This window comes from Uloborus diversus, unplaced genomic scaffold (assembly GCF_026930045.1).
Source record: "Uloborus diversus isolate 005 unplaced genomic scaffold, Udiv.v.3.1 scaffold_12, whole genome shotgun sequence".
Taxonomy (NCBI): Eukaryota; Metazoa; Arthropoda; class Arachnida; order Araneae; family Uloboridae; genus Uloborus; species Uloborus diversus.
Window position 1 is genome coordinate 4,396,440 of NW_026557876.1, and position 25,972 is coordinate 4,422,411.

Genomic DNA, 25,972 nt, shown 5'->3' on the forward strand with positions numbered 1-25,972 from the left:
AACGTAAAATTGTTATTTAAAAAAAAAGTCTCGTATAACACGGTTTCGATATAATACAATACATCTTAACCAGATTATTCTAATGCATGTGCATACTTAGTATTAAAAGTAAGTAAAAATATTATTTTTGAAAATGTCTGGTATAACACGGTTTTGATATAACACGATACATCTTAACCTGATTTTTCTCATGCACACACATAATTAGTATTAAAAAAAGTAAAAATGTTATTTTAAAAAAAAGTCTCGTATAACACGGTTTCGATGTAACACGATACATCTTAACCAAATTATTCTAATGCATGTGCATACTTAGTATTAAAAATAAGTAAAAATGTTATTTTTGAAAATGTCTGGTATAACACGGTTTCGATATAACACGATACATCTTAACCTGATTTTTCTCATGCACGCACAAAATTAGTATTAAAAAAAGTAAAAATGTTATTTTTAAAAAAAGTCTCGTATAACACGGTTTCGATGTAACACGATACATCTTAACCAAATTATTCTAATGCATGTGCATACTTAGTATTAAAAATAAGTAAAAATGCTATTTTTGAAAAAGTCTGGTACAGCACGGTTTCGATATAACACGATACATCTTAACCTGATTTTTCTCATGCACACAAATTAGTATTAACAAAAGTAAAAATGTTATTTTTAAAAAAAGTCTCGTATAACACGGTTTCGATATAACACGATACATCTTAACCAGATTATTCTAATGCATGTGCATACTTAGTATTAAAAATAAGTAAAAATGTTATTTTTGAAAAAGTCTCGTGCAACATGGTTGCGATACTACACAGAACGAATGAACCGTGTTATAGGAGGGACACCTGTACGTGCCACAATGAAAAATCAGACAAACTCTGTATTTTTACCACGGCGAGCACAAACAAAACAAAAGGCGCCGTATTCCTTCGAAGTCCGCAGATTCAACTTCAAGGATCAGGATAGGTCGAGGGAGGAGCCCACTTCCAGCCTGCGCAGGTGACAGTCCTGGCAGAGAAGCCTGCAGTCCAGGGGGTAGCAGCGTTTGTCGGGCTCGTCGGTCAACTGCAGCCCACAGTCCTGCGAAGGAAAACAGTCCCGATCAAAAAGGTGTACGAAACTACAACTAGGGTCCAGAGTTAGAAATCCTCGTAGGGGCTGAAGGAAGCATTTCAGCCCTCGGAAATAATTAGCAGAGTAGTAGTTTAAATAAGCACATGACAAACAAAGTCCTGAAGAAAAAATATCCTTTTATTTTAGCAGGGCTAATCCTCAGACAATGTATTTTACTTACATTGAATCCAGTTCAACGGAACATTAAACCTAAAACATTTATACTGAAGCGAACAACATCTCGTCAAAAATGGCTAAAAACTTATTTCGAATTACTGTAGAATAGATGCATCTACACCAGGGTTGGCAAGTTTCTGCCAAGGCGGTTGAAACCATTGGTAGAAAGCGGTTAAAACCGGCATGGCAAAAACCAGTTTCTGCCACATTTGCGGCAGAAACTGGCAAAAACTCACAAAATGGCAAAAAATTATTGACACACAGTAGAAAATACATGGAAAAAATAATTAATTGTTAACAAAAGCACAATCAATTGCTACATTGCAACAAATGTTACATTGTTTGGACCATGCAGTTGCCTCTTAGAAAAGGTGGTTTCAAAAATCCAAACAGTTTTCTCAATTTAATGAGCACAAATGAGGAACTTAAGAATATTCTTGCAACAGAAGAGCTAGCAGGCAATGCATCAAGGAACAAACAATGTTCGTGAAACTTTCATCTATTGTATATTTTTTCTAACCGGTCCACCATCTAGTAACTGGGAAAGTGGTAAAAATTTGACTGGAAAAAAAGTTTCGAGAAATGCGGCCAATTTGTTTTGCAAAGCTGTGACATTAGGTACATACAAAATCTAGGTTAATACTGGCAAGTAAAATTCTGACACTTTCTTCTTGGAGCACGAGTTAATTTCAATCACAAGCAGTTTAGATGAAGCATATAAAGCGAGCAAATTACCATCAGTAATGCCTATTTAGTTTTGTTACAATCGGGTAATTTCCTGTTTTTAGTTCTGTATGTCACTCCTCTTGCCCAAGAACCCATATGATTTTTGTCCTTTGTTAGATTAATGCAAATATTACAAGCATCTGCAGTTGAAAAGTTCCCTTTCTAAACTAAATCAAGGGAATTAGCATAGGATTTTATTTTTTACAATGATGAAATGATTTTTGATATCTCAGTTTATTCAAACGAATATCATTCAGTAATTACTTTAAAAGTTAAGTAAAGTTAAAGTTCTTAAAGACACTTTTAAGTTATTGCCAGTTTCTGCCAGTTTTCACCGGTTATAACCAGTTTCTGCCACTGGCAAGGCAAAAACTGGTTTCTGCCGGCAGAAAGCCAACCCTGATCTACACGAAATAACATTCCAATATAATTAAGCCATTTTCATCTGAACTGGATAGGACGACACAAACGTGCACACAACACACACAACAAAAATAAGGGAGAGAGAGAGAGAGCTCTCAAACCTGCAGCAATAAATACCGTGAAACCACACGGTGGAACAACCGACAGTCAGAATTTTAATCGCTTATGCAAAATAACAAGCACTGTTGCCACTCACGAAAACTTTAGAAAAACACCTCACGGTCATCACATGCAGGAACTGACCAATACGCAATCTAGATCAAATGAGTGAATCGCCCGAATGACGTCACTGCCGATTCAATGTTGTTTACATCGGAGCAATTTGTCCGAACAACGATCTGCGATCTCTGTGCGATCTGCATGGGGCAAAAACGTATTTTAGAAGGGAACTACTTTGATATACCCCCCCAAATCGGAAATTTGGCGACTTTTTTCTCGCCAAGCGAAATACCTGTTTTTGGCGTTGGCGCAAAATACCTGGTTTTCAACAACACTATATACAGTAGGCATATTGAAAGCTAAAAGATAAAAATAATTAACAAAAAAAAATATAATGGGAAAATGCAACCAGATTTGCCGCAAAATACAGCAAGTCAGACATCTGCTTGATCACTTCACAAAGAAATGGTGAATGAATGAAATGGCGCTAAAACATATATGAAATCCAAAAATTGTTGCCACAAAACTTTCAAAAAAAAAAAAAAACTCAAAAAATGGTACAAAATACAAGAAAATACTAAATTTGGCAACAGCAAATACCTAAAAGCTGAAAAAACCTAAATTGGCAACACCAAAATAAGAAACAGCAACCCTAAAAAGTCCGTAGGGAGTGCCAGATTTGGCGCGTAATTTTTTTTTTTTGGGGGGGGGGTATATCAAAGTTATACCTTTAGAAGAAATAACAATGGGTTATTTCTTTTTTTTTTATTTATCTAAATGAAAACTGACTAAAATACTAACAATCCTAAACTTCTGGTGGTCGGCAAACGAAATAACTGAAGAGTTTGGAAGCCAGTCAGCTCCAACTGAAAATAATTTCACAGGAGAGACAAAAAAACTACCGTACTACCCAGGGCCGGCAAGTTTCTGCCGGGGCGGTTAAAACCACTGGTAGAAACTGGTTAAAACCAGCATGGCAAAAACCACTTTCTGCCACATTTTCGGCAGAAACTGGCAAAAACTCTCAAAATGACAAAAAAAAAAATTAAAATATACAAAAAATATTTTTTGATGAACTCACAATCGCCCCTGGTTTTTGGAAGCTGATGATTTTTTTCTGGATTTTTGTGAAAGTACCTATTTTAAAATCAGATTTTTGTTAAGGGCACTGAAAAATGGTAGTAAAATCAGCTCGTATTGGGGCCCCTGGTAGAGGTGTCCCTCAAAGGAGATACTACTGTACTATAAAATGGTAACAGTGTCAGGGACAGATACAAGGGAAGGACGATGGGGACGATCGCCCTCGAGGGACTCTCCACCGGTAATTTTTCGAAAATGAAGTTCAAAAAAGGCAAATTTAGACTGACTCAGGGCTGGCAAGTTTCTGCCGGGGTAATTAAACCACTGGTAGAAACCGGTTAAAACCGGCATGGCAGAAACTGGCAAAAACTCTCAAAATGACAAAAAAAAAAAAAAAAAAAAAAAAAACTATTAACAGACAGAAGCAAATGCATGGAAAAACATAATTAGTTGTTAACCAAAGCACAGTTTAATTTACAATATTATCACAATTCAGAATCAAATGTTACATTGTTTGGACCCTGCAGTTGCTTCTTGGAAAAAGTGGTTCCAAAAGTCTAAGGACCCTTAACCTTCAAAATTTTTGATTTTCTGGAAAAAATATATGTTATGCATAGTTTAATTCTGAACAATTTGATACCTTATTTATTACCATACGCCAAAACTTTTCAAGTTATCGTAAAAATGCGTAAACTTTCCCCATAGAGATTTATGTTAACAGCAGCTCTTTAAGCCTCTTTTTCTCAGGTGCCGGTTTCTTCGTTTTTCTGGTTTTGCGCGCATGATATCTCAGAAAGTTTCTGAAATATTTCCGTGAAACTTTTCATGCATGTTTTTCTGGTATATGATTATGGTCTGAACCTAAATTTCAACTAAAAATAAAAGTTATTATTTAAAAAAAAAAATATTTTTGCCCAAAATTTTGCAAATTTTTGATATTAACTTATAAAATTTCAAAAAAATGAATAAATAATTTAAAATAAATAAATAAATTTAGCTTCAGGTCATAAATATAAACTAGATAAACATACATTAAACGTTTTACGGAAATATATAAGAAACTTTCTGAGATATCACGCGCGCAAAAAGCCGAAGAAACCGGCACCTGAGAAAAAGAGGCTTAAACAGCTGCTGTTAACATAAATCCCTATGGGGAAAGTTTACGCATTTTTACGATAACTTGAAAAGTTTTTGGCGTATGGTAATTAATAAGGTGTCAAATTGTTCAGAATTAAACTATGCATAACATATATTTTTTTCAAAAAATCGAAAATTTTGAAGGTTAAGGGTACTTAGATCCCTTAATTTAATATGCACGAATGAGAAACTTCAGAATATTCTTGCAACAGAAGAGCTAGCAGGCAATGCATCAAGGAACAAGCAATATTCATAAAACTTTCAAATTGTATATTTTTTAAAACTGGTCCATCATGTAGTAACTGGGGTAGTGGTAAAAATTCTACTGGAAAAACGAGTTTCAAGAAGTGGGGCGAATTTGTTTTGCAAAGCTGTGATATTGGGTACAAAATCTAGATTAATATTGGGAAGTAAAATTTGACACTTTCTTCTTGAAGCACATGATAATTTCAATCACAAACAACTTAGATGAAGCTTATTTGCAAGCAAATTACAAACAGTAATGCCAGTTTAATTCTGTATGTCACTCCTCTTTCCTAAGCACCCATATTGTTTTTTGTTAGATGAATCCAAATATTACGAGCATCAGCAATTGAAAAGTTCCCTTTCCGAACTAAATCAAGGGCACTAGCATAACATTTTATTTTTTACAATGATGAAATGACGTTTAATTTTTTAGTTTAAGCAAATATCATTTAGTAATTACTTTAGTTTTTCAAGACGATTTTAAGGTTTTGCCAGTTTCTGCCGGTTTTAACCGGTTATAACCAGTTTCTGCCGGCAGAAAGCCAACTCTGGTACTACACCACATGTCGCTGAATTTGGTGGTCGCCAGATTTTCAGCAACACTTGCCCAGTCAATTCACGCATGCCAGAAAAATCGAGGTGGGGAAAAAAAGTAATACTATAAAAAACATATGTTCAGCCTAAAAATGAATATAAGTCCTATACAAATCTTATTAGTATTAACAAACAGTTTCATTTTGTAAAAATATTTACTAACAATGTCATTTGTTATTTTAACAACAAAAATATTGTTTAAGAACGAGCAGTTGTATAAAAATTAAATCCAAACTAAGCAAACATTTAAACAGTAAGTGACCGCCCCGAAACCAGTGTTAAAGAATTTACCATAGCTTTTCAATAAATAAGAACAAAACATACTTCTCTAAAAGGAACCTATAATAATTTATTTAAAAAAATTATCAACAAATCGCAGTAACGATGATTGTTTCTGAATTTACCACTATCCCTATATGGTGGACCAGTTAAAAAAAATATGTATGTATACAATTCTAGAGTTTCTCATTTGTGCACGAGAAACTATTTAGATTTTTGAAACCACCTTTTCAAAGAGGCAACAGCAGGGTCCAAAAAATGTAACATTTGATTTTTAATTTTGATAATATTACAATTCAATTGTACTTTGGTTAACGGTTAATTATTTTTCCATGCATTTTCTATTGCATGTCAATAATTAATTTTGTGTCGTTTTGTGAGTTTCAGCCAGTTTCTGCTGCAAATGTGGCAGAAAGTGGTTTTTGCCATGCCGGTTTTAACCGTTTCTACCAGTGGTTTTAACCGGCTCGGCAGAAACTTGCCAACCCTGGTTAATAATAATCTGTTATAAATAACAAGCACAAATTATACATACAATACCCATTTATTTTTTTAAAGAAGGTTACTTTCGGGATTTTTTTTTTCCTTTGTGGTTTGCTTCCTGATTGGAACTGAATGGGGAAATTTACTTTTGTTTTGTTGCAAAATAAACCTCGAATTATCCGGCATGCCGGAAAATTCGAATTTCCCGGCATGCCGGTCAACCTCGCTTTTTTCCGGCATGTCGGATATTGCGGGGTAGTACGGTAAATGGTTCAATACTCAAAAAACACCGCCAGCTCAGTCATTTCCAGCCGAGGACTGCAGTTTCGTGCTTCTTAGCACTCATTAGCCCGGCATAGGAAGTGACTGAGCTGGAGGTGGAAAACCTCTTAAGGAAGCCAAGAGTGCCAAACAAATTGGTAGCTAATCACGGGCGCAACCAGAAAATATTTTTAGGGGGGGCACAATTTTTTTTTCACAACACTCTATCGTGTTCTCTCTCTCTCTTTACATCAATATATATTTATTCTTATTATTAATATTTAGTAAAATTGATTAAAATTGTATAAGTTTTGCAATTTATTCAAAAACTGTTGCAAAAACATTAATTGTTCTTATGCCAGAATTGAATTCACGTTAAGAATAAACTTTAAAGTACTTGAAACAACAGTATGGTGGTAAGATGTTCAAATTAATAAATGGAAATCGATACTTGTTATTACTTCGTTTACTATATTAATGAAAAAAATCAAAATGCACACGAATTTTTATCACCAAAAACTCTAAACTATTCATATTTTTAAGATCATTCAAGGAAAGAAAAAAAAAAGGAACAAATATAAATGGCATGAAATCACTTAAAAATACTACAAAATAATCAAGAAAATCACTTACACTTGATGAGTTCTAAATACCCACATTGCATATGTACACTTATAAAATTGTCTTATTGTCTACAATACAAAGTTTAACTGTCGTTGTTTCTTGGTTAGTTCTTAAATAACTTCATCTGGTTCTACAACTATATCTTTGGTGATACAAAGCTGTGCCAATCTATTTAAGCGTTCATGCATCATTCCTAACTACAGAAAAAATAAATGCAAAAAGGAGAGAGGGAGGGGGAAGTTTTAAATGACCTCTCGTCGTCCCTGCTTACTTTGGGACCACTTCGTTTTCTCAAAGCGCGTTCATCTTCGTTCGAATTAAAAAAAAATAGTGTTTTTGAAAATTGTTCAAACTAGCGTTCTGGGGGAGGGGGGGGGGCAAGGGCCCCCCTCTGGTTGCGCCCCTGTAGCTAATACAGAATCAGCACTGACCGAAGCAATGGTTTGGTTCAACTCGGATATTGAGGGCAAGGCAGGTATGTTCATTAAGCTACCGCCCTATAGCCAAGGCTAAGGCACAAATACATGAAATACACCACACTGCAGTTTCGTGCTTATTAGCACTCATCAGTTAAAAGTATTTTCTTTATTTTTCAACCAACTAAGCTGAATTTGGAATCCATTTCAAGCCAATACTTTTCTCTCTCAGTGTGAATGGCAGAAAGTACAGTTGGCTCTCTGTTTAACGACTTTCAAGGGACCACAAAAAATCGTCCTTAAGTAGAAAGCGTCCTTAAATACAGGGGTCGAAGTGGTCCTATATATCCTATATTTCCTATATTTTCAAAAATAGTATGAAAATCGTCCTATATTTCCTATATTTTTGGAAAATGTCCTATATTTCCTATATTCCTGTTTTTTATCCAATTTATTTCTTTAAAACAACAGTAAACAAACTATCTGACTTCGGATTTTTAGTCGAAAGTACGTGTGTAAACAAATTTCAAATTAAAAAACACAACTCACTAAATCCTGCAACAGGAAACTTCTCTCATTGGTCACAGCAATATGACGTCACTGTAGTGGGTGGAGTTTCGAGAACGAATTCTGAAGTTGGTTTTAGAATTTTGCGTTTGGCAACAGCAGTTTGTTTTGTTTTCCAGCGTGGTTTTTCTTTGTTTTTGTTTTCGTGGTTTTTTTTGGTTTTTGTTTTCACGGGTATATTTTTGTGTTCAGTGCATTTTCTGATCGGAATGTTATAATAGTCTTTTTGCTATCTTTTCTTTTTGTGGAATTTTATAGAACAAAATATCTGTATGTTTGTGCTACAAAGCATTGGTTATTTCCTGTTAGTTCTCAACACAAAGACGGTTTTTATTTATTTATAGAAGCTATGTTTGTGACACTTCTATCCCTGCAAAAAGTGTGAGTTGCCGTGTTAATTATCAATAAATTTCACGTTTTTTTTTTGTCTACAAAGAACACTTTTTTCAAAAATTATTCTTTCAACTACAGGAAAGTCATTTTAGGTGTAAGTTATAATTTTGTTTGAAGGTTTTTTTTTAAACAAAATCATTGATAAGAATAAATAAATAATATGTAAGTATTATTTCTTTTTTCATAGCGAAACTATTCATATAATGTGTCCTATATTTGTCCTATATTTTTTGTGGAAAATGTCCTATATGTGACAAGTCGATCACTTCTACCCCTGTTAAATAGAATGCTTTTAACACTACAGTGGACCATCTGGGACCATGAAAAGCTGTCGTTAATTAGAGAACGTCGTTAAATAGAGCGTCGTTAAACTGAGAGCCAACTGTATTCTGTGAGCGGTTGGGTGTTGCCACTCTTTATCTAAAGTCAGATTTTATGCTTTTTCGATTGGGAGATTGAACGAGTCTTATGTCCGGAGTACCTACTAGGATCTGCATCAAGTTTTCTTTTGTGGCATATTTAAATCAATCTCTTGCTCTGTAGAAAAAAGAAGTTGTTGTTTTGAAATAAAAAAAATAAAGTTTAATTTGAAAAAAAATACAAGTTTTCTATTACTTTAAATCCCTTTTAAGTTTAAAAACTTTTCAGAACAATTAATACTGGACTGTCAAACAGGGTTGGCAAAAACCCGGGTTTTTTTTTAAAAAACCCATGGACCCAGGGTTTTTTGGGTTTTTTTTAAAATAAAACCCAACTAAAGCTGGGTTTTTTTAAAAGAAATGTGGTTTTATTTTTGGCTTTTTTTTACGGAAAATGTGGGGTACTTGTAGCATATTGTAGCGTAAGTATATGAACAAAGTGTAAAAATTGTCTTGGGGTAAAAAAAGCTAGAAAACTAGTTAAAATTCAGCGTTTTCTGAAGAAAAGTATAAAAGACGACGAAACCCAAGAATGGTGAAGTTTCAGATTTTTTAGTTTCCAAGATTACATTTATTTTTTAAATCTTAGAAGTATTTTTTTAATGCTGTTAAGAGTTAAGAAATACTATTACATTTCAAAATTCATTTTTTATGTCCATTGTCTATGGTGCAGAACAAATATAAAAAAGTCTAAATTGTAAAAGTATTTAAATTAATTATTCTTTTTAAAAATTTGTCAGAAAATTTTAAAAAACCCGAAGGTGGGCTAAATAATGGGGTTTTTTTTAAATGGGGTTTTTCAAAAAAATCCATTGGGTCCAACCCAATTGGGTCCAATACGACCAACTCTGCTGTCAAAGGATTTGTATCAATAGTTCATCGCTAAAAAGTTGTTTACTTTGGAAAAGAATAGCGCAAAAACCTTCGTTTCAGAGTTCACAAAAACGCTTTTGATTGAAAATATACTAAATATTGACATAATAACAAGAAGAATGGTGTAAAAAACATTTCTGAGGGCATTATTTTGCTTATACAAAAATGACTAAATTTACATTCATCCAAGAGTGATCAAAATGAAAATTTAAATTGAAATTTGAAAGCAAAATCTTTTGTTAAGTACCCTAAAATCCCGAAAGTAACCCCCCTATTGATTATAACCCTCCCCCCTTTTCTGTGGAAAGTGAAATCACTTTAAAATCCTGAATATACCCCTCCCCCCCCCCCTTCACCTGAAAATTTTCCGATCATCTTCATTTGCCACTCCCTCCAAAAAAAGGACAACATTTTCTGCTTTACTTAGAAAGCATTTACAAAGGTTTAGTTTCCCGCTCCATGTGCAGTTTTGCTTTTCTAAAAAAGAAAGAAAAAACAATGATTTAAACAAAAAAGAAAAAAATGGTCTCCACGGTTTATTCCTTCCAAAATGTCTAGACTCCTTTTCATGCAAGGGTGCCTTTTCTTTCTTTTTTTTTGTTCATAAGTATTACAAAAGAAATTTATACGATTGTACTGCTTTTTCGTTATTTTGGAAGGAGCACTTTTGTTCTGATTTGTGAAACTGAAGATCTTCAACACGGCGCCATTTTGAAAACATGTTGCTTAAAAAGTAGCGCGAAACTTAAAAATAACCTTTTTAAAAGGAGAAATGATGTAATTGAAAGAGTTTAGGATCACCAGAAATTTAAATTTTACTAAATCGAGTAAGAGATTTGTCTGTGTTTGCGTTCGCAAACTTTGTAAAGCTCAGTTTTCGAAATTACGATCTTCGTAACGAATTCGCGGCCGTGATTGCAATTTTTGCTTCCATTCTGAAACAAGAACATTAAGATTTTGCTTCTTTTACTGTAACCTCATTACATTCAGTACATAATGAATTTTCAAGCGATAAATTATAGGGGTTTTGCCAACTTAAGGTGCAAAATCCTTTCTTTCGAAAAAAAAATGGCGCCCTCACGCAATTTATTACTTTTAGAAAAATATGACAGGTTTTTATTAATTAATTTCTCTCTTCATTAATATTATTTCTTATTTACTTATTATTTCTTTTCTGCACTCTAAAATTAATACTACTAAAAACAATTATTTTGGCTAATTTTTCAGAAAAATCTCGATTATAACCCCCCTTTTCTGAAATCACCAAGTTTTGTTTTGAAAATAGGGGAGTTGGGGGGGTACTTTCGGGATTTTACGGTATGCAAAAAAGCAAAAAAATGAAGTAAAAAGGTGAAAATTTCCGAACGAGTCACATACCTCACACACGTAGCAATCCACATGAAAATCACGATCCATTGATACAACTCGTACCGTCTCATCCGTGCCCTGAAAAAAAACACAGAAAGAAAAAAAAGACATTTAGTGTTCTTTCATTTGTTAATTTTTTTACTACTTCAACTCATTTAGAATGTCATATAAATAGGCAGGGTGTAAAATCAGATTTTTGATCATTTTTAGGAGATTTTAGGAAACTTGTCTATTAATTTTTTTATAATAAATACAGTGGCAGCCACTCACACAAATCACATTTGATCTAAACAGTGTTGATTTCATAAAAGAGGCAGATTCAACGAAGTGGCTAGTTTGGAGTATGCTGTTCAGTTTTGGTCTCCTTATCTTAAGAAAGATAAAAATACAAATACAAATACAAAAGTGACGACCAGCAACAGGCTCTGGGCCCAGCTAGACTGGTCCTAGTCCATTTACAATCCCCAGTGAAGATCAATGGCCCTCTTAAAACTATCTACTCCCTTGCTCACGACCACCTCTTCCGGTAAACTGTTCCACTACCCTGCTAAAATAATGATTTTTCCTAACATCCATGTTAGCCTGGGATTTAAATAGCTGAAAACAATGACCCCTCGTCCTGTTTTCAGTGCAAAACTTCAGCCCCGTAACATCTTTCATTTTAATAAATTTAAGCAACTGAATCATGTCCCTTCTTTGCTCGAGACTATACATTTTTAGTCTTCTAAGCCTGGAATCATAGTCTAAGTGAGAAAGCCCATTTATTAGCCTTGTAGCCCGCCTTTGAACCCTTTCCAATACATTAATGTCTTTCTTAAGATAAGGAGACCTTTCAAATGTATTGGAAAGGGTTCAAAGGCGGGCTACAAGGCTAACAAATGGACTTTCTCACTTAGACTATGATTCCAGGCTTAGAAGGCTAAAAATGTACAGTCTCGAGCAAAGAAGGGACATGATTCAGTTGCTTAAATTTATTAAAATGAAAGATGTTACGGGGCTGAAGTTTAGCACTGAAAACAGGACGAGGGGTCATTGTTTTCAGCTATTCAAACCTCTGGCTAACATGGATATTGGGAAAAGTTATTATTTTAGCAGGGTAGTGGAACCTCGGAACAGCTTACCAGAAGAGGTGGTCATGAGCAAGGGAGTGGATGGTTTTAAGAGGGCTACAAAATTCAATTTCAAAATTGCTTTAACTTCAACTCCTTTAGGGTGTCATAAAAATAGGCAGGGTGTATACTCACTACCAAACAGCACGAACTTGAGGGTCACGGATTTTTACAAAACTCTAGATATAGGTCCATTCCTATGAGGTATGAATCCAGGTAAAGCGGTTTGACTGCATAGGCTCTAGTTCGGCTGCAACAGGGGTCCTAAGTTGATAATTTGAATCCAGAAATGCAACGAAGTTTCCTTTAGAATTTCCATTTTTACACATTTTTCTGCTATTTTACTGCAGTATGGGCCATTAACATGCACTAATCTTTGAATTAATTCAGTTATAAGATAATTTTTAATAAGTGGTTCTCTAATTTAGGATACTACTTTTAATTTCAAAAACTTGAATGCCAAAATAGCATGGTAACAGTATATTTATCGTTTGCAAATGAAACTAATTATTTTTGTTTTAATATTAATCGTCTGCTGGAAAAAAGTATTTATCGTTTGCTAGTAAAAAAAAAACTTACTTTAACTGGATATTTATCGTCTGCTATCCAAAGATATCCCACAATGAGAAGCAAAAAATTGGAAAAGAGAGAAAGCTTTGATTTATAGCACATGGCACATAAAAAAACAAAAATACAAAATTGTTTCAACTTTATAAGTAACTTAAATATAGCTCATCAATAAATAGGTATTTTCACTTCCACTCGTTGTTCTAACAAAAGAGACCAAATATGTTCGGAGAACGAACATTCTGCCGTAGTCTGAACTTCCAATGGAAACGCCATTTCATTTCTATGGCCAAACTAGAAACTTTGGACCCTCGTTTCAGTCAAACTAGGGCCTATGCAGTCAAACCAGGGTTGGCAAAAACCCGGGTTTTTTGAAAAAAGCCCATGGACCCAGGGTTTTTTTTGGGTTTTTTTAAAATAAAACCCAAAAAAAAACCCAACTAAAGCTGGGTTTTTTTAAAAGAAATGTGGGTTTTTTTTTTTTTGTCTTTTTTAGGGAAAATGTGGGGGGTACTTGTAGCATATTATAGCGTAAGTATATGGACAAAGCGCAAAAATTGTCTTGGGGTAAAAAAGCTAGAAAACTAGTTAAAATTCAGCGTTTTCTGAAGAAAAGTATAAAAGACGACAAAACCCAAGAATGGCGAAGTTTCAGATTTTTTAGTTTTCATGATTGCCAACACTTAAGGCAAAGTTACTTCTCAAGTGAGAAAATCTATTGTTCGTTTTTAATTGCTACTACTTTTTTTTTTTGCATTTTACTTTCCTGTATTTCATTTTGTTATGCAAAACTACTGTAGAACCTCAAGTAGTTTTTACTCCCTTTTTACTGAATTCCAGCTTAATCAAGATATTTCTTTCAATTTTATGTTGCCAGTTTTTCTATTTCTGTGTACAAACTAAGAAATATTAAACTTTTTCGTAAAATAATGAAAATACTGTACATCCTGTTCTGTTTTCTGCCCGACCGTTTGAAAAACCTGTTAATTTCTAAAAAATATACCTTGTGTTTATTCGAGATTTGCGACGTGTTTGTTTGCAGGAAATAATTCACATGAAAGCCTTTTAGCTAGAGTAGTTTCCTCTGTACAATCTGCAAGTATTGGGAAAATCAGACGTGACAGGACTTAGTCAAAATAATTTGAGTCCATTTATTTATCAGTTAAAGAAAAAAGTTAAATATATTTATTTAAAATCTTTGAAACATTTTTTTAATGCTGTTAAGAGTTGAGAAATACTATTTCAAAAAATTCATTTTTTATGTCCAATGTCTGTGGTGAAGAAGAAATGAAAAAGAAGTTTAAATTGTGAAAGTATTTAAATTAATTTTTTAAAAAACTTCTCAGAAAATTAAAAAAACCCAAAAGTGGGCTAAATAATGGGTTTTTTTAAATGGGTTTTTTCAAAAAAACCCATTGGGTCCGACCCAATTGGGTCCAATCCGGCCAACCCTGAGTCAAACCGCTGTACCTTGTCTCATAGCTAGTGGGAAGGGACCTATATCTAGAATTTTGTCCAAATCCGCGACCCTCAAGGTCGTGCCGTTTGGTCGTCAGATTATTTTCTTTGTAGGAAATTTTAGGAAACTTGTCTATTAGTCAATTTACATCAGGGGTAATAGTGGACTCCGATAACATTTTCTGAAACTGTGAGGAAGCCTGCCCCCCCCCCCCTGCAGTAAAAATTCTTCAAATATGCATTCAAAAATCATTGATAAAAATCATTTTAAAATTTTTTTTAAAAATAATTTTTAGCATTAGAATGTTTTATGAGCCCAAATTTTTTGGAAATGGCAACCTAAAATTTCCAAAATGGCAAGTAAAAATCAGTAAATAAAATATTTTTAGCTTAGCAAACAAATAAGAGTATTCTAAAGCACTTTTTCTGGAGTAAATTACTTACAGAGCATCGCAGTATGGGACCGATGAAATAACTGAAGAAAAAAAAATATAAAACCAAGATCTTAGAAATGAAGGTTTTCAGAATTGCACAATTATGTTATTTCCACAGCTAGGCAGCCTTTTCCCAGTCCTCACTGTTTTTTTTAGAATGCTGTGTCATGTACAAAGTCTGGATAAAACCTTCGCACCATTAGGAAGCTTTCGCAAAAATTTGGATCTGCTGTGTTGACCAGGGTTGCCAGATTAAAGAAGAGTAAATACAGGACAGGCTTCTAGAACTGAAAAGGGGGGGGGGGGATAGTTTTGAGATTGAATGCAGTTACTGGTTATGGTGTATTTTTAAGGAGTGATAAACAACAATGTTTTTATAGCTTTCCGAAGATTCCTCTCAGTATGTTTATGGGTGAGTAGAATTTTGGAAGAACTATATTTCAGAGAATAAAGCAAGCAATAGAACGATGTTCACTGTACAGATCGACGTTGATAGGAACAGGTTCTAACTAGTTTTTTACTTGCGTATGCTATAAGAGAAACAGTGCAATCGAAATATTTTCTTGTTAAATGTTACTATTTTATCAAAAATAGTAATGAAGGAAACATGGAGCAAAAATTATTTTTTAATCGCCACACCAGCCAGTGGCGTAGCTAGACCCGACTTTCGGGGGGGGGGGGGGTTACTTCTTATATATATATATATATATATATATATATATATATAATATATATATATATATATATATATATATATATATATATATATATATATATATATATATAATCGCTTGGAATTTTTTCCTTTTCTTCTTTTTTTTTTCTTTCTCTTCTCTCTTCTTTTTCTCTTTTTTTTTGAGTCTAACTTTTCAGGGGGGGGGGGGTTGTCCCCAAAACCCCCCCCCTTAGCTACGCCCCTGACACCAGCCAATGTGGAAATCTGAATGAGTAAGCCTCATGGTCTGCCGCCGAAACAAAAACGTACAAACCAAATAAAAACGATAACAATTTTTGCATTCGCCACCAAATTATTTTCTTTTAGCCCTTTTTTTCATGTGTTTTGTTATTCCCCCCCCCCTAAAATAATGTCTCGTTTTGTAAAATACTGTTATTAGCCAGATACTGGTCTTGATATAAAGGAATGGGAGGGAGAAGCGACACTTGTACTGGACACAGGCTTAAAAAGGAAACACTTCATCAGAAAAAAAAAAGTTTTGGTTGCAATGCAAAAAAATGCAAATGCAAAAAAATTTCATAAATGGGATGATATCCAAAAAAAAATTTCGTGAAAGGCATGATATCCCAAACCGCATCAAAATAGAACCCGAAAGCCATGATATTCAAAAGTGCAACAAAAAATGGATAATTTACCAGTTTTAAAGGTACAGTAGAAGACCGTTATAACGCACACCTTGGGACCATAGCTTTTGCGTTATACAGGTTTTTGCGTTATATAGATCATTTCACAAATTTTGAACCTAACATTCAGATATATATCTATATATTAGCACTTCGGAATGAGTTTTATCTGCAATGAGTATTAAAGCACCAATATTACAATTAGTTATTCACAAATAAACATGTTTCACAATCAAAATCCAGCACTTCTGCTAGCTTCATGGTTTGCATAACAGCTGCATTTTCAAGAGCCATCTGGTATTTTCTGTTTACTATGAGTACTCATTTTCAATTCAAAAGCTTTGAAATAAGATGGAAATATGAAAAACTTTCAAAATTTAATTTGCCTAACCATTTTTATTTTTGCAAAGCCAAACAGAGGGAGTTTTTTTAAACTTCAAAACCTATTGTTTACTTCTAAAAAGTAGTGCGGTTTATAGGGAATTGCATTATACAGGTCGGCGTTATAACGGTCTTCGACTGTAATACATATTTAATTAAGTATGAGTAATAATTTTGTACAATTTGCTGCATTGTACCATTTCTTTGCAAGAGTGTTGATTCCTAAATAAATCTAAATTTTGAAAAAGAGGCAACAATTTCTAACCCTTGAGTAATTGAACATAGTGTTGGGGGACCCAGGGGTCAATTTTGGCTGCACCACACAATAGTGTCAACTTTTCATATTTTTTAGAGAAAAATACATTTTTTTTCATTAAAAACATTTGAGTTTATAGTGTTAAACGAGTGAGAACATAAATTTTAAAATTAAATCTGTTTGTAAAGTAAAAATTTACAACAGAGAGAAAAAGCTAAAATTTCTTTATGTGGTAGAACATACTTTTCATAGTAAGAATTGAAAATAAATAAATGTATATGTATATAAACGATTGCTTATCTTTTTCCTTGCATTGGAACCCAAAATTTGTTTTTGAAAACTTCCTAATACAATTTTGGAATAAAAAGAACTCGCAGCTGCTTCATTTAATCATGAAATTTCAAAACTTTTAACGGGTTGTAAAGCCTAAACGATTTGAGATTCACCATAAATATTTTTTACCCTTTCTTAAGTACACAAAAAAAGTAACCATGCCAAGTTACAAAAAAATTCGAGACTGTGGATGCTAAGCCACATTTTTTGATCGAGTTTTGCATTTTTTCTAAAATAAATTTAACAAATAAAAATATTATTGAAATGACGAATAAAATAAGCAGATATAAGGTATTACATAGTAAAAAACCACCCAATGTTAAATATAATTGAAATACATGCAAGATGCAAAAAGATTGAAATCTCAAACGAGGCATGCAACTTTGAGCGCAGCACGTGTTTGATGTCGTTGGCAGGATTCCAAAACGTATGTTTTCGGTAGATATCGCGGAAGATGAAGATTCAAAGGGGAAAAAAAAAAAATAGAACAAATAAAAAATCGGGGACCGAAAATTTCAAAAAATCGTATTTTTTTCCGATTTTTAAGAAAAATAAGGCCTGAAAGAGGCGAGGAAAAGGAGTTAAGATTTTAAAAACCAACAGAAAAAGCGGGAAAAATATCATCCCTGAATTTTAGAACTCGGGAAAGCTTTCCGTGTCCTGGCTTAAAAAACATGGCCACAGTTTTGTCGACTCTGCTAATAGTAATGATGCCCAGAAATATGTTAGGGGTCGATCCACATCACATTTTATGATTTGAAAAATGATCAATTCATATTTCCCTATTTTGTGAAAAAAAAAATATATATATATATATATATATATATATATATATACATTTTTTTGTGCATTTCTTTTCTCTAAGAAAACAGCTATATTATATAAAAATTTAAACGGACACAACAGTTAATCTTGAATTTAAAAAAAATAATAAAATATTTAAAATGAAATGATTTTAAAATTTTATCACATCCTTAGTTAACTTTTTAGACTAATTTTACTTTCAAAAACCCTCTGTAAATTAAAGATCAACACTGCTTAATCTTAAGACTGGTTTGTACAGGCGTTTGCCTATGCACTTGGGTAGACAATTTCTGACAAGGAATTTCGTGAATCAGCCAAATCGAACCCGATTCGGGTCTGGGTGGACCCCTGTACGGCAATCTCCTTTCTGCGAAAGATTCCAGTTTATATTACAACTAGTGATACCCGCACGGCTTTGCCCGTAATAGAAAAATGAAAAGGTCTTTTGGTTCGCCTGTATATTTACAAATTATGTATGGGGAATTCTCTCGCCAGTTGGCCTGTACCCATGTTACGGTTCCACGTTATGATCATTTCGTAATTCACTCGTCCATCTTATGATTTTTTTTTTCTTAAAATTGGAATAGAAAAAGAACCACATCGAATTTTCGAAACATCGCTTCGAGGTGCACACCCCCATGCTACATACTAACTTTGTGCCGAATTTCATGAAAATCGGCCGAACGGTCTAGGCGCTATGCGAGTCACAGACATCCTACAGACATCCTCTGGACAGAGAGACTTTCAGCTTTATTATCTTTACTAATAATAAAGCAGAAAGTCTCTCTGTCCGGAGGATATCTGGATGTCTGTAGGATGTCTGTGACGCGCATAGCGCCTAGACCGTTCGGCCGATTTTCATGAAATTCGGCACAAAGTTAGTATGTAGCATGGGGGTGTGCACCTCGAAGCGATGTTTCGAAAATTCGATTTTGTTCTTTTTCTATTCCAATTTTAAGAGAGGGGGAAAAACTATTGGCGAGATACGAAATTATCATAACGTGGAACTGTAACGTCGGTACAAGCCAATTGGCAAGAAAATTCACCATACATTATTTGTAAATATACAAGCGAACCAAAAGACCTTTAATTTTTCTATTACGGGCGAAGCCGTGCGGGTGCCACTAGTTAATAATAAAGACTACAAGCAGGGAGAGAAAATCTACACCACTCACTTCGACTGGTGTGATGGCTTGGCCACAGGAAGCACATTTTGGAGCAAACATCCTGCAAGAAAGAAAAAAATTAATTTGAATTTTGTCATCTGGAATTCAAATTATGTTTTTCGCAAACACGAGTGTGTATGTCTGTATGTAGGCGTGTGTGCTTGTGTGTGGGGGGTATGTGTGTTTTTGTGTAGGGGGTATGTGTGTGTGTAGGCATGTGTGTTTGTGTGTAGGGGTATGTGTGTTTGTGTGTGTGCAGGTATGAGTGTGTGGGTAGTTTTGTGTATGAATGTGTGTGTGAGGGGTGTGTGTGTGTGTAGGCATGTGTGTTTGTGTGTGGGGGTATGTGTCTGTGTGTGGGTGTATGTGTGTGTGCGTAGGCATGTGTGTTTGTGTGTGTGCAGGTATGAGTGTGTGGGTGGTTTTGTGTATGAATGTGTGTGTGAGGGGTGTGTGTGTGTGTAGGCATGTGTGTTTGTGTGTGGGGGTATGTGTCTGTGTGTGGGTGTATGTGTGTGTGTGTGTAGGCATGTGTGTTTGTGTCTGTGTGCAGGCATGAGTGTTGGTAGTTGCGTGTATGAGTGTTTGTGTGCGTGGGGGCAGGGTATGTGTATGTGTGTGTAGGCATATGTGTTTGTGTGCATGCATGAATATGTGGGTAGTGATGTGTATGTATGCGTGTCTGTATGTGTGTGTGTAGGTATGTGTGTTTGTGTGTGTGTATGTGTAGGTGTCTGTACGTGTGTGTATGTGTAGGTGTCTGTATGTATGCGTGTCTGTATGTGTGTGTGTGTAGGTATGTGTGTTTGTGTGTAGGCATGTGTGTTTGTGTCTGTGTGCAGGCATGAGTGTTGGTAGTTGTGTGTATGAATGTTTGTGTGCGTGGGGGCCAGGTATGTGTATGTGTGTGTAGGCATATGTGTCTGTCTGCGTGCATACATGAATACGTGGGTAGTTGTGTGTATGTGTGTGCACTACTTCAAAGATATCATAGATGAAATAAAATTTTTATTTTCAAACTGGAGATGAAACACGCTGGGGCATTTAGAAAGACATGAGAATACATAACATTTTAGCACTTTGATAAAACTTTCCCAACAATTTTAGCTTTTATGCTGAAGAACGTTTGAACCCAGCTTAAACCCTGTCGGAGACATGCATGAAAGGTGACAACCTGCTCATGGTCTCGCCTCAAAAATGCTGCTTACTCGTGTAATTGGCTATTCCATAGTTGTATGAATGTTGTGGAATGTATACTTGCCAACCTTCGAAGAAAAAAAAACAGGAGATTCCACTAGAAATACGTGGCGACATATCTTCACAACCTAATTCTTAAGCTATGTATGTTTTTAAATACAGTATACTCCCGATTATCCGTGTGCGGATTATCCGTGCATCATTTCGGAATCACACTTTTCTGAAGCTTCGATGATGTTATCGATAATATCGATAACATCATTGAGGAAGTTGAAGAAATCAAAGGTTTCGAATCAGTGGACGCTGAAAATGTCGAAGAGTGGTTCAAAAGCGACGAATGTGAATCAGGATTTTAATGCCTAACTGACGAAAATATCATTGAACTTGTTACCGAATCAAACGCAAGTGATGATACCGAAAATGAAGATGAAGAACAAGAAGAAAATACAATTTCACATTCTACTGATCTACAATCTGTGGAACATTTATTGGATTACATGAGTGAAAGAAGTTACGATTACGGAGAAATAATTGCAGGGGCATTCCACGGTATTTTTGACATTTATGTAGAGTCCGTAACGTGAACTTTTTTTGCCATAACTTTTTAATTTACCATTTGATTTGCAAATTATTTTATTTTGAGCTGGTGTGTTGGTAGGAAAAGATCAAAAAAAAAAAAATAATATGCTAATCAAACAGTAAATTAAAAAGTTATGGCAAAAAAGGTCACGTTACGGACTCTACATAAATGTCAAAAATACCGTGGAATGCCCCTGCAGTAAAAAAAATTCGTACGGACATAAGCAACAGTTTAAACAAACAAAGAAAACAAATATGTATCACTGATTTTTTTAAGCAATAAATTTCGAAGAAAAGTTTCTGGTTTGTGTGAGTATATATATATATATTATTTAGTTTTTTCTGATTAGCCCTTGAATAGTTACCCTGCACATTCCTTAAATGATTTTTCGGATTATCCATGTTTTTCGATTATCCGTGATACACCGCCCGGTGATTAGCATAGATAATCGGAAGTATACTGTAACATAAATACTAAATTTAAAGCGAAATGGGATTTTTTCGCAGATGTAAGCTCATTGGTAGCAGCAAGAAAAACATACTGCAAAGGAAAAACCAAATAATAAGGAGAATTTGCTTAAAGTTTCGTACATTCCCAGTCTCCACCAAAAAAAGTAGCTACAAACATTTAATTACTAAAATCCGAAAAAAAAATCAATATATAATGAAAATAAACTTTAAAATAAGTGGGTATAGGGTAGCACATGTTAAAATACCTTCAAACTTTCAAAATAATTGAAATAGTTTCAAGATGCAAAAGGATTGAAATCTGCTGCCGTTTTCGGCAAAGCACGTGCTTCGTTGAACATGCAATGTGGAAAGCTCCCAAAAAATTTATTTTTACTAAATGAGTTATTGATTGGAAAAGATCTTATCCCCCGACATTGGTGGATGATTATTAAAGGGCGCCACCTATTGGGAAGAAAGTGAAACTTTTTGATGATTGACTGAAAAGAGAGAATGGTAAAAAACGGGAAATCGGAAGACGGAAGCGGAAAACGGGAGTCAGTGGAGTTGGCAACGAATCTCACTTGTGGTAGTCGTTGACGCAGTAGATCTTGTTGTCCATGTCGATGGTGAAGGGGACTCCATCGAGGCACTCGTTACAGATGCAGCAGCGGAAGCAACCCGGGTGGTAGGACTTGCCCATGGCCTGCAGGATCTGGAAACAATAGGGAAGTTTTCCATTTTTCAATTTTATTTTTATATGATAGAGTAACATGTGTGAACATCATAGGTGAAAAAAATTTTGCGATACGATGAGTAGTTTTTTTTTAGTTAATTTTTAAGTTCAAGCTCTTGTGACGTCATTTGGCACAGGAAGTGACGTCATGCCCTCTTCCGATAGGGGAGAAGCCGAAGGTCACGCATTCGACTTCGAAGAGGAAACGTGAAAGGCTTATCTCCTCGCGTTTCTGGAACACTAAACCTCTCATCCCTCTCGGAAGTACTCGATTATCCTCATTGATGTTACTTGAGGAAGATTATTCAGATTGTGCTTTAACGAACCCGGCCTCCATAGTGTGTTCAAAAGGATGATTAAATTTCTAAAAAATAAAAATATCAGCGCGCTCAAAATGTCCCTAGCGAAAACAAGGGATCTTCGGCGGAAGTCTGCCCATGAGTGCCCTGTGACGTAGGCTCGTGACGTTTCAGAAGAACGTACTTTAGCGCGTGGATTTTTAAAAATTCATTAAAAATCAACCACGGTGTTTTAAAGTTCGCGATGGTGAATTTTTTAGTTTTGAGGGTCAATGAACAATATCAAATAGCCAAAATATGAACATTTAATAGGTTGCAACTTCCCTATTCAGCCCGGATGAGTGGGGAAGGCGAGAATAGCACAGCGTGGTTTTTTTTTAAGCTTCCATACAGTTGACGACCGTTATAACGCACACCTTGGGACCCGAGCTTTTGCGTTATACAGGTTTTTGCGTTATATAGATCATTTCACAAATTTTGAAGCAAATATTCAGAATATATCTATACATTAGCACTTCGAAATGAGTTTTATCTGCAATGAGTATTAAAGCACCCATATTACAATTAGTTGTTCACAAATAAATATGTTTCACAACCAAAATCCTGCACTTCTGCTAGCTTCATGGTTTGCATAACAGCTGCATTTTCAGAGCCATCTGGTATTTTCGATTTACTGTAAGTACTAATTTTTCTTTAAAAGCTAGCTTTAAATTAAGCTGGAAAGATGAAAAACTGTTTCAAAATTTAATTTGCCGAACCATTTTTATGCTTGCAAAGCAAAACAGAGGGATTTTTTAAACTTCAAAACCTATTGTTTACTTCTGAAAAGTTGAGCGTTTTATAGAGAATTGCGTTATATAGGTCGGCGTTATAACGGTCTTCTACTGCACTGCTTTTTGGGGCCGAAATGCGCAAACCTTTCGAGACGGAAATTTTCCAAACTGAAAGGGGGCGTGTCTCATCTCGTTTTCAAGCAAATCATTGAATATACAGAGCTTTATACCAGGGGTGATTGTGTTCCGGTATTTTACTGAATTTCCGGTACTTTCGGACGTATTTCCGGTATTTTCATGTCCGAAAATACCGGAATTATGTTTTTTTTTGTTATGCTTTTATCTCCCTACCTCCGCAATTTTTTTAAATTATATAATACTCATCAAATATACCTGCAAGAGCCTTAAGATGGACACCTATCCCTTAAGATGGACAAATAAATGTCAAGATAATTTGTATAACACCAGCTCAAAAGTAACTTTGTAACCCATTAAAAATTTAATCACATGTACACACACTATTTTGACTCAGAACTATTTAATACTATGGCAAAGGTGCACTTAAGTAATAAGGGTCAAAGATTACCCCCCCCCCCCCGTTCTCGCTTTGAAACTTTCAGGTATTTTTTGATGAAATCACAATCACCCCTGTTTATACTTAAGAACTAAAGCTTACGACCAAACGGCACGACCTTGAGGTTCACGGATTTTGACAAAATTCTAGATATAGGTCCATTCCCACTAGCTATGAGCGCAGGTAAAGCGGTTTGACTGCATAGGCCCTGGTTTGGCTGCAACGAGGGTCCAAAGTTGCTAGTTTGGCCTCAGAAATGCAACGAAGTTTCCATAGGAATTTCAGACTTCGACACTATGTTCGATCTCCCGACATCTTTGGCATCTTTTGTTAGTAAATTGGGTATGAGGGAGAACACGTATTTATTATAGGCACTATCTAAGTTACATGAAAAGTCAAAACGATCTTTTTTTTTTGAGCAATCACGATGGCTTATTGTTCTCACTTTACTGTTTTGATGTGCTATCATTTTATTTTCCCGCCAGCACTCTCTGCAGCATCACCGGCTCCTCACGATGCTGCTCCTCTAGCGAAAACAGTCTCCAGGTTGCATCCATGTCCTACACACACGCGCATACATACACAACTACACACGCACGCGCGCACATACACACACACAAGCTCATATACACATACACCTATACACACATACACCTATACACACATACACATACACACAAACACATACACACACAAACACACATACACACACATACACACACAAACACACATACACACACATACACACAACTACCCACACATTCATACACCTATACACACATACACCTATACACACATACACACAAACACATACACACACCTATACACACATACACCTATACACACATACACATACACACAAACACATACACACACAAACACACATGCATACATACACACACATACACACAACTACCCACACATTCATGCCTGCACACAGACACATACGCATACATACACACACATAACTACCCACACATTCCTGCCTGCACACAGACACAAATACATATGCCTACACACACATACACATACCCCCCGCCCCCACACTTATGCCAGCACATAGACACAAACACATATACCCCGTACACACAAACACCCCCCCCCCCACACACAAACACACATGCCTACATACACGCACTCCTGATTGCGAAAAACATAATTTGAATTCAAGATGTCAAAATTCAAATTAATTTTTCTTTTTTTTTTTTTTTCTGGTGCCGTGCACAATATATCATAGCTGTTTCTCCTGTCCCATTTTTTGCTTATCAACGTGGGATATCTTTGACAGCAGATGATCAATATCCAGTTAAAGTAAATGTGTTTATTAACAAACGATAAATACTTTTTACTAGCAGACGATTAATATAAAACGAAAATACAGTAGAATACCTTTATAACGCTGACCTATATAACACAATTCTCTATAAACCGCACAAATTTTCAAAAGTAAACAAAGAGGTTTTGAAGTTCAAAAAAAAAACTCTGTTTTGCCTGGCAAACATAAAAATGGTTAGGAAAATTAAATTTTGAAACACTTTTTAATTTTTCCATCGTAATTCCAAAGCTTTTAAATGAAAATGAGTATTCACAGTGAAAGAAAATACCAGATGGCTCTTTAAAATGCGGCTGTTATGCAAACCATGAAACTAGCAGAAGTACAGGATAACTCACTTTCTTTTGATTGCGAAACGTATTTATTTGGAAGTGATTAACAGAGCCCGACTAACTAAAAGTGAGACCCTAGGCCCACATTAATTTGGAGGCAGCATGAAGACTATGCAGTGTTTGATTTACATTTTTAAAGCACGAATGCACTTTTGGAGGCTTCTTTGTCTAATCCCACAACTATGTATAAATAACTTATGTGCATTTATGAATCCCCTTTGGGCCCCCTCATCATCGTGACCAAGTAAATTCGTTACTGGCAGAATGATTAAAAATTCCTCTTCGAAGAAGTTTTTTTTCCAATTAATAAGTCATAATTTTTTTTATATATTTTTTAAATACATGTATTTTTTATATCGTTGCAATGCTATGCATAATTCTTTTAAAAATGTAGGGCCCCTTAGGAACATGGCGCCCTAGGCCTAGTCAGCCTGTGTGGTAATCAGGCCCTGGTGAGTAATTAGTGCGTTAATGCTCATTGCAGATAAAGCTCATTCTGA

General features: G+C 35.0%; 1 protein-coding gene across 1 annotated transcript in view; it reads right to left on the bottom strand.

Annotated features, from left to right (window-relative positions):
* Positions 1-875: 875 nt before the first annotated feature.
* The window catches only part of LOC129232370 (LIM domain-containing protein jub-like), a 48,764-nt gene continuing 23,667 nt past the window's right edge, over positions 876-25,972 (bottom strand). The window contains exons 4-7 of the mRNA XM_054866521.1: positions 22,010-22,140; positions 19,212-19,263; positions 11,345-11,413; positions 876-1,077 (exon numbers count right to left, since the gene is read on the bottom strand). Coding sequence (XP_054722496.1) covers positions 955-1,077; positions 11,345-11,413; positions 19,212-19,263; positions 22,010-22,140 — 375 coding nt within the window. The 3' untranslated portion in view covers positions 876-954. The remainder of the gene's footprint in view (positions 1,078-11,344; positions 11,414-19,211; positions 19,264-22,009; positions 22,141-25,972) is intronic.